This window comes from Chaetomium globosum, genomic scaffold (assembly GCF_000143365.1).
Source record: "Chaetomium globosum CBS 148.51 scaffold_4 genomic scaffold, whole genome shotgun sequence".
Lineage (NCBI taxonomy): Eukaryota > Fungi > Ascomycota > Sordariomycetes > Sordariales > Chaetomiaceae > Chaetomium > Chaetomium globosum.
In genome coordinates this window covers 4523606-4533253 of record NT_165979.1, presented here as the reverse complement: position 1 = coordinate 4533253, position 9648 = coordinate 4523606, and the positions used below count along the sequence as shown (strand labels likewise).

Here is a 9648-nt window from a genome sequence, read left to right as displayed (position 1 = left end):
CGTGGGGTTGATCCACAGCAAAGCTCTGGCAGCTGCGGCCTCTCTCAACATCGTGAACACCATGACGACAGCGATCTGGCGAGTGATGGAGAACGTCATCCTCTCATTCCGGACGACAGAGAACAGGATGAGGATAGCCGCCCCCCCCCCCCCCCCCCCCCCGGGGAAGATTGTTGAGCTGCGTCACAAGAGCAACGAGGGCGAGCAAGCACCGAACGGCCCGACGGAGAGCGGACCGGCCTTCAGCAAAGCAACTGTCGTCGTCGGCGGCGGCGTTACGATGCTGACGACGACGAGGAATGCTCTCCGATTGCGGGAAGTTACGCCAAGCGAGGCAAGGATGGGGATGTCATCCAGCCGCCACGAGGGAAGCGCCGCAAGGTAAAACACAGCGCCCAAGAGGCAGGCACTTCTTTGCCCTAACTCCCCATCGCAACAGGCTCAACAAGGTCCAGAGCGCCGCCAAAGCCAGCGCAAAGTTTCCAACCCGCAATCTTCAGGGGCGTCCGCTCTGGAAGAGGAGACGCCCGCGGCCGCTTTTGCAAGCTTTGAGGAATGGCCACTCGAAGCGGTCCTCAAGCGCGTTTGGGTGGGCGGGGCAGCGACGTTTCAGGTGGAGTTCATGTGGAATCCTTGTACGAATCATGGACGACATGAACGCGCACCAGAAAACCCGCGGCGCAAGGCACCAGCAGGGGCGATCTCTTCGACGGTGCGCACCCTCTCTTCACGGGTTGCTTCCACAGCTGAGAAGGTTCAAGGCGACGAGTATTTTAACGTCGAGGAGATTTTGGAGTGGCGAGAGGGAGAAGATGGGCCGGAGTACTTGGTCAAGTGGGCAGGGTATGGGCACAGGCACAATACTTGGGAACCTGCTGCGCATTTCGAGCAGTGTCTTGAGATCCTAGAGCAGTTTCACCAAGAGAAGGGACTGCCTCCCCCTTGTATATAGATTTGGGCTGAATTTGATAGTTGGGGTGGTTTATCATTGCTTGTGAACGGAGCAGAGATTCATGTGCTTCATGTGATGTGCGATCGATCTTGCGATAGGCCTGTGATGTTTGCGGTTGCTCCTTCGGGTTCGATGTTGAGAAAAGACGCGACAGTCCCGAAGACATGCCATGCCGGGTCCAGCCATCAGCCACGGTGCTGAGCCACTCCCCCTCCTCTCCAACCCCCGTCCACGCGCCCCGCGCCTCCATGCCGGCAACCAACCAACGCGGGGCTGACACAGCACGTCACGTTTGGGCGCGAGCTGTGTTAAGTGACAGCCTCTCGACCAATCAACCAACGTCTGCTGATGTAAGTTGGCCGTGTGCTCTGGGGCCGTGTCGCCAAGGATTTGGAGGGGAAGTGATGAGCCAACAGGAATAGGGTCACCGGGGTGGTGGCAGCGGTGGGGCTGCTGCTCGTGTTGTTGATGGTGGCGGTGTTGGTGTTGTTAGCGGTGGTGGTGGCGGCGGGAGAGGTTGGGGGAAGGCTCTTCGTTGGATGGCTCGTTGATGTTGGCCAGGGGGCTGACTTGGAGGCTTTGGGCGTCGTTCTTTTCCAAGGTTGGTGTTATGGCTTCGTTGACGACGATGACGACGCCGCCGCCGCCACCGCTGCAAGGGGTTGTGGGTTTGGCCGTTGGGCGTGTAGCATATTCGCTCCGGTGCCCGGAGACATGGAGGAACGGGGTCTCGGACTGGTAGCGCGTACGCACGTCAGCTTCGTTCTCATCCTCAAACGTATCAGGAGCAAGCCTCTCTGCTGCTCCCGCTCCAGCTGCTCAGGTGAGCAGGGATGCCACCCCCGCCTCTTCGCAGCAGCCCGCATGGCTCCGCCGGGGTACACGCCGAGATTCCAAGTTTGGCAAACACCCAACGGCTAGATAACGGGTTCTCACAGCCACCCTCTCCTTGTGAGCGAAGCCTGCTGTTTACTGGCAGCTCTGGGCTACAAGTAACCGGGAACTGCAGAAGCAAACGGACGTGACACACCGATGCCACAAGACGCAATGAGGGCTCTATATATTGATGTATCCCACCCGCGCATCTAATGACAGGTCTGGCCAACAGACCCGTCCTTACACTCCACGCTGCCAACAGTTTCCTACACTTAATCATTACCGCGTGAGCCGCATTAATCCACTGGAATGGTATCTGTTTTACTGACGTCTACCTCTTGGGGCTAGTCAAGGAGCAATTTCTACTTCTGGGAACGGTGCCGAACTTTTGTGGATTGTGACAACACTGATCCGTCTTCAAGATGGTAACTAAACTCATGTTCTTATCAAAGACAACGCTCACTCAGAATTAGGCATCCTTGTCCAATCCCGCCCCGTTTCCCGAGCAACCGCCAACTTGCCACAGGTGCCAAGGGCCCAGCAGGCGGTTTATCACACGACAGTCGAATCGCAACGGGAACGCAGGCCGTCCTTATTACAAATGCCTGCGTTGCCGCCGGTTTCTTGTCTTTTCAGACGACCGAGGCAACGATCCGAACAACCCGCCATGCCACTGCGGCGCTTCGAGCAAGAGCCAGGTGGCGGGTCGGGAGAGGATGGTTCCCAGGGGGTTACACTACGTATGTAGGCTGGGGACATGCGACTTCTACCAGCCGTTCATCGGCATCGATGGAGAGCAGGTTTCGGTGGAAGATGATCTTGTGCCACCTTTTGCTGCGCTTGTTATCCCGTAGGCTCTCGACCATAGGTATCGGCCGCGGCGGCCACGCCCGCGACAGAGTACCAGGCACTGGAAACCCATCAGGGTGGAGACAGGTTGTCGCCAATATACCACTGATTCAAGGCTTGCATCGTATGAAATCTCGTTTTACCCGTTCTGCCCGTCCTACACTACCCATCCTGGTCACGACAGCCGAACTCCGCTGTCTCAAACTAAGTTGGGAGGGAACATGTACATTCTGACGGCGGCGTCTCCGGTCGATCCGCCATCGCCATCGCCATCTCTTTCTTCCAGTCGAACCGGATGCCGACGAATAGTCAAACACTTCCAGAGCAGTGGCCGGCAGTGAGCCGTCGCAACGGTCCATGAAAGCCATTTCCTCGAGGGATCCTTAGCTTGAGGTAGCCTTTCGCCGAGGAACTTGGACGAATAGCCTCGAGATCAGCCAGCATCTGATCGGCGGTCTTGTAGAGCTGGCGCGCTGCTAGCACCACGACGGAGCAGTCGTGCTCGTCGACGGGCGGGGGCATGCCGGCGGGGAAGCGCCGCTCGACCTTGGGCTCGCCCTCGCGGACTGGATCTGCGCGGATGAATGATCTCATCCTCGGCAACAGGAGCCAACCGTCTGCAACAGACTAACCGTCCCGCAATCTTCCTATTGCAACCAAGAGTAAGATCTTGCGAGAAATGCCATAGGTAGATCGGCTAGGAACCCGGTTCGATGGCCCGGTGTGTAATCCGAGTACGCCTTCTGTCTACATATTTGTGTTCCCATCTTCGTCCGCCTCCATCGCCGCCCTTGCCATCCTTCTGCCCTCGTCACGGCCTCCCTCCTTGTAAATGCTCAGTCCGTGGGCGGTGAGAAACATGAATTCACCTCCCCACTCCCGCTTCAGCCAGCCCCTTTCCTCTTCCGTGTACGGCGCCGACGGAGTAGCTTCAGCCTTGCCCTTTCCCTTGCCGTCATCCGACACCTCCCCATTGGTACCGTGATCTAAACACAAGCAACTAGCCTGTGCTGCGGCCCATCTCTGGCGCTCCGAGTCAGGCCAGAAAGTGGTGACCATATACTTCGTCCCCGGCTCGAACATGGAAGGGCCTACAACAGGGCCGATAGGAGGCCCACTGAGCTTGAGAACCTAGAGGTGGCGAATAACAAAGTATCCGACACGTCGACCGTCCTCTACGGTAATCGCCGCATCACTACCGTCGTTCCAAGCTTGAACACCATATTGGCATAATCGCCAGTACTCGGATTGCCGATAATGTTACAGATGGAGGTAGGTATGTGGAGGACGTTCCGCAGATGAAGCGTGCTGTGAGCTCTGGGGCCAGAGCGCTTCGGGAACAGTTTGACTGGGAGGTGAATGTCGCCAATGCCGAGAGCTTCATGCGTGCTTGTTGCCGTATATGAGGTCACGAAGGTCGGGAACGGCGTGTACGTGGAAAACCACGCATGGTCACGCGCGACACTGGAAGAAAGGGGAGCGTCAGCATCCTCATGTCCTCGCCGGTTACCCTATGATTCCCGTGTGGCCTTCGCTGCGAATCGGAACCCAGTGTACGTTGGAGCCGCTCGTCAGCACCCAATCCGGGCAGAGACCTGGTGTCTTGCTTGGAGTTGCCATGCTGGATCGGCCTGATATAGTGTCGGGGGTGCGATTTGTGACGAAAATTAAGACCAGCCCACCACGCAGTGAAGAGTTGTCGTTTTGGCGCAAGGCCAAAACCTGGCCCCCAATCTCAACATGTCGTCCCCATAGCCACTCACGTGCAATAAAACGTGATGCCCAACTGTTGTTGACTGCCGCGCCACCGTTGTTGAGCTCGCCGCTGCCATCCTCTTCGTGAAGGCTGGGCTTCCCTATCCCATTTTCTCTCCCTTACCGCTCTCCACAATCCGAAGCATTCACGCTGCAAGCCAGGACAACCTCCGCGACCGCCGCCGTGTCATCGCGCACCTGCTGCACTTAGTCGGCCCGCGCCGCCGCCACGCTGTCGTGCTGCGGGTTACGCCGCCGGCAGTTGCGGATGTGCGAGTCCGCCTTGGTCCGCACCAAGACGCACGGCTTGTCGAGATAGGTGCAGAACTGCAGGACGCGGATGTCGAGCTGTTTTGGGTGGAGGGGGGCGGCCAGCGAAGCGAAGAAAAGGGGGGGGAGGGGGCACTGACTTCGCTGAGCGTGGCCGAGTGCACCAGCAGGATCTTGTCGTACGCGTACAGGTGGTTGTTGTAGTATCGCGCCGTGCCGCCGCCGGGTATGTCGTGCCAAACGACGCCCGGGTGCCTCTGGTCGGGGAACGCGGCCGGCTTCGTGGTGGTCTCGGCCTCGCCCCCCTTTGCGCCCCGCGGGTCGCCGGGCTCGAGGCCCATGAGCGCGTTAACGAGGCTCGACTTGCCCTCAAGAGTTGCCTCCACGACTGAGGAGACTCGAGTCGACGAGTATTTTAAGGTCGAGGATATTCGGGATCGGCGACAGGGAGAAGAGGGGCAGGAGTATCTCGTCAAGTGGGCAGCGTATAGGAACAAGCACAATACTTGGGAACCCCCTGCGCATTTCGAGGAATGTCCCGAGGTGCTAGAGGAGTTCCACGGGAGGGCGGGATTGTCCACGGCTCCTTCCATGCAAATTCCAAGCCGAACTCTGTTGCGGTAGGTGGGGTGCCTTGGTGCTTCAATTTGCTGGAATAGAATAGGTATTTATGCGTACTTCATGTGACATTCACACAAGAGGGCCATTTTGTGAGCGCAGAGGGGATACATGCACAGGAGATGATCTAAAGGCTTGATTGTACATGATTCTGCAAAGTCGTGTGCGCATTCAAGCCGGTCCTGCGGGTCTCCTTCCAAGGGCCTCTCAGGTTGCGCATACCTTGACAGAGGCGTCACCACAGCAGCAAGAAGAGAACTAGAATTTGTAGGTTAAAATTGCTGGCGTCGCTTCGTTCGTCAGTCGCGCGGCCCTTCGCTACGCTACGGGGCGCTTCCTTCCTCTCTCCCGCTCCTGGCAATTTTCCTGTCCCTCTCCGGAGGACAATCCGGGTTAGGGTTGAATACGGGAGACGAAGCGCCAATATCTGTCCGTCGGCCAACAACTCCATTCACTCGAGCTTCTTATCCCACCTATACCAATCATTTCTATTATCGTTCCAAGCGCTGATGCATCTACACTCTCGTCGTCGCTACTTATATACCTATTGACTCCTCTGAAAGATCCTTCCCCGCCACAGCATCCAACGCCTGCAGTTGCCTGATAGCGTGATCGGACAATTTCGACCCCATAGCTCGTGATGGTGTCTCGCGATAGATCCTGTTGCGGTCGAAGGGCTTCTCAAACATTAGCCCACCCAGTGTCTTCACCGTGGAAACGGCCACGTAGGGGAGATCAGAAGCGAACTCCGGCGCAGAGATATCGCAGACAACCTCGTCGAGAGTGATGCCCTGTGACTTGTGGACGGTGATCGCATAGCTGACCAACAGCGGGAACTGCTCTCTTGAACATGAGTTGGCGCCGACCATGAAGTCCTGCCGCACTCGGAGGATGGGAACAACCAGCTTCTCCCACTGCGGAGCGGCTCCCCGTTCGGCATCGTGAAGGCGGGGCCGTCGTAGTCGTCGAAGGCCACCATGATGACCTCGGGCGGGGGGCGTTGCTTGCGAGGGCGGCCAACTGGGTTGCTTGCCAGCCGCGGGCGGCCGCGGGGACGACCATGGGATTGAGGCGAAGACGGCGATGGCGCTGATCGGCTTTGGGGAAGCATCGGCCCGCGGCGCGGGAGCTGTGGTGCCACGGATAGCAGATTATCCTCAGCATCCTCTATATTGTTATCATCCGCAGCTTGCTCTTGTAGAGAGGGGGCCGATTCCCGCGTTTGGCTAACTGCACTAGACGTCACTTCCCTCTGCGCGGCAGAGGGCGGGAGGATATTATCATCATCCGCGGGCTGTTTTTGGCGAAGGAGACCGCTCATCGTGGGGGTCTGGGAAGGTTCTTTGCCATGGCGTCGCTCAAGGCGATGTCGTCGCTGAATAGCCGAAATCTCGTTGCGGGCAGCAGCCATTTCAGGCGTATCGGTGGCAATACGGCCACCTGCATGGTATCGCTCGGCAAGAACCTTATGCGTGAGATTTCGTCGGCGCGCAGGCGCAGGAGGGGTGGGACCTTCCCCGCGGGTGATCGCGCCTACGGTAGAGATTCTGGATATTGACGCGACTTTCTGTTCGCACCATTAGCAGCGCGAGGAAACTGGGCGATAACGGTGACCCTACCTGTTTCTTCTCGCGATTACGGCAATTTAAACAGTTCGCGACGATCGGGTGAGGGCCTCGAAGCCCGTAAAACTGATCGATGTCTTTCTCAACGCCGCAGGTTTAGCAAACCACTAATCGCCCACCACAACACAAGCTCACAAATGCCAGCCCCTAATACCCCAACTGCTCAATCATCTCATCCGAGTTGATAAACGCGCAACGCTCCCTCAACTTCTGCGCCCGCACCGCCTCCTTCGCGCCCCGCCCATCAACAGCCGACAGCCCCTCCGACGGCCCGCCCGCCACAAACACAGAAAACCCGTCACCCCCCTTCGAAAACGCCGGCCGGAACCCCCAGAAAGTATCATGTCCCTTCAACCCCGGCTTCCCCGTAGCCGCAAACGTGGACCACGAGCGCGACCCGCGCTTAGCGAGGCTATAATCGGCGGCGGTCGGGTGGAAGGGGTAGTCGGGCGAGTCGTACTGCGTGAAGTTGGAGAAGATGTAGGCGAACTCGGCCGTGTGGATGGGGCCCCAGCCGCTCTGGTTGGTGGCGTGCTCGAGGAGGGGCTCGAGAACCGTCTGGTTCCAGTCGTATAGGTAGACGGCGTTGCCGGCGCGCGCGAGGTGCTCCCCGTACCAGATGGGCTCGCACACCATGAGGATGTCGCGGAAGATGCGGGCGGCGCGGAAGAATTCGGGGGAGAGGGTGGGAGTGGACTGCGCGGTGAAGTCGGAGAGGGGGTAGAAGGAGAGGAGGGTGTCGAGGTTGGTGCTGGCTACGCCGGGGATGTAGGCGGATATGAATTCGCGGGTCTCATCGGCGGTTTGGATGCTGGAGTCGGTGAAGAAGGTGAGGTCGTCGTCGCACCAGCCGAGCATGGTGGTTACGTTGGCAAAGCGTCCCTCCCGGATTAGCGTCGAAGGGGCGGCTGGGAGGAAGTCGTCGTCGACAACAGGGAGCCAGATATCTCCGATGTTGAGGTCAGAGCGGTACGTCGTCAAGCTGGCGTTGAGAAGAGTTTGCGTGTCAAGCTCCCGCAGGCAAGCGATGGTCTCTTCTGAGTGAAGGGCGGCTCCATCACAGCCGACATGGTCAACCACCGCCTTCATGGCATCGATGGTGTAGGTGCCGGTGATTCCAGGTTCCAGGGCTTGGCTCTGGCAAATGGCTTGTTGGAAAGGGGCGGGTTTAGTACCACCGTAGGCCATGATGTGCATGCCAACGGAGAGGCCTGGAAACATGGATGTTAGTAATGTTAAGGAGCGGCTCAGGAGAGGACCACAGACCTCCTGATGACTGTCCAAAGATGGTGATGTTGTCCGGATCGCCTCCGAACTGCGCGATCTCGTCTCTAACCCACTCGATAGCGAGCCGCTGGTCCCTGAGGCCAGCGTTTTCCGAACCTTCAGACCGGAGGGCGTCAGATTGTGCGAACCCGAAGACTGTATCCGTGTTAGCATCCGCCATCCGCGACATCATTCTCGGTTTCAACCACTCGAAAACACAAATCACTAGGACCCCGCCACTTACACCCAAGCCGATAATTCATCGCAACATGCACCACGGGCCTCCCATTCTCCACCGCCTCCCTGACCAACCCATCCGGCAAAATGGTCGGATCATGCGCATTCCCCGCCCAAAAGCTCCCCCCATGAATATACACCATCACCGGCAACAACCCCTCCCCATCCCCATCCCCATCCCCACCCACCACCAGCCCCCTCGGCCGCGCCACATCCAACCTCAAACAATCCTCCGACACCTCTTCAATCTCCCCCAACGAGATCGGCGGCGCCCACCGCCCCAGCGCCTGCGGACAGCTGGGGCCGTAGGCGGTGGCGTCGACACGGCTCCCAGGCGCGGGGACGTGTCTGCGCGGGGGCTGGAAGCGGTGGGGCCCGCTGGTGTCGCGGCCGTAGGGGATGCCGAGGAAGACCTCGATGGTGTTGCGGGTCAGGCCGTGGTAGGTGACGTTGTTTTTGGCGTGGACGATGGGGGCGGTGTTGTCGTCGCTGGGAGGAGGGGGTGGGGATGCGGTGGCGGAGCTGAGGGCGGGCAGCAAGGTGCTGAGGGGGAGGAGGAACCTCATTCTTCGCCTGGTGGGTGGGTGCGGTGTATGCGAGGGGTTATGAGGGAAATTGACGTGAGTTGATGGAAGGGAGGATGGATGTTTGTGGGAGCCGCGGGTCAACGCCGAGTTTTTATATCATGTGTTGTGACGTGGATCGTCGGCGAAATCGGCGGCGACCTTACTTTTGTGTGCATGTTCAGTAAGACATGAGTGGGACGCTAATGCGATTACTAACGCGAATCACATCCACATCCAGAAAAACAAAACAAGATGGACTTTGACCAAGTTCGTGTTCCTGTTGTGTGATTTATGATCAAGCGGAAGATAATGTCTGACTTGGGCGATGTGTATAGGTTACACTGGCATATGAAGACCCGATTAAGTTGAATGGGAAGATTTGGTTGAAGGCTCGGGTGCTGTGAGGACCCATGTAACGTCGGCCTGAAGCGGTGGGGAACCACATGCACGCTCGAGGCACGGTGATGATGAGGAAACCAAGATCCAAAGCTGGCGTGCCGCTGGGCAGGCCGTGTCCAATATTAGTTAGAAGGTCGCAGGGGATTTAGCAAGTTACATCAGCCATTGTATACGCCCTGACACTCAAAAACAAACAATCAAGCCCCTGGTATATGACGCCGCCCAAATGATGTGT

At 58.3% G+C, this 9648-nt stretch overlaps 2 protein-coding genes across 2 annotated transcripts in view; one reads left to right on the top strand and one right to left on the bottom strand.

Moving 5' to 3' along the window:
* CHGG_05196 (uncharacterized protein) overlaps window positions 1-952 on the top strand; it is a gene marked incomplete at both ends in the record, with an annotated part of 5322 nt that extends 4370 nt beyond the window's left edge. Inside the window, one exon of the mRNA XM_001224409.1 lies at window positions 440-952. Coding sequence (XP_001224410.1) covers window positions 440-952 — 513 coding nt within the window. The remainder of the gene's footprint in view (window positions 1-439) is intronic.
* A 2034-nt stretch (window positions 953-2986) lies between these two features.
* CHGG_05195 (uncharacterized protein) lies at window positions 2987-9014 on the bottom strand (the record flags this gene model as incomplete). Its single annotated transcript, XM_001224408.1, has 10 exons — window positions 2987-3266; window positions 3429-3808; window positions 4188-4308; window positions 4631-5352; window positions 5466-5542; window positions 5865-6449; window positions 6557-6887; window positions 7168-8156; window positions 8212-8367; window positions 8456-9014. The coding sequence occupies 10 exons, from the start codon at window positions 9012-9014 to the stop codon at window positions 2987-2989; spliced, it is 4200 nt and encodes a 1399-aa protein (XP_001224409.1).
* Between the last annotated feature and the right edge of the window lie 634 nt (window positions 9015-9648).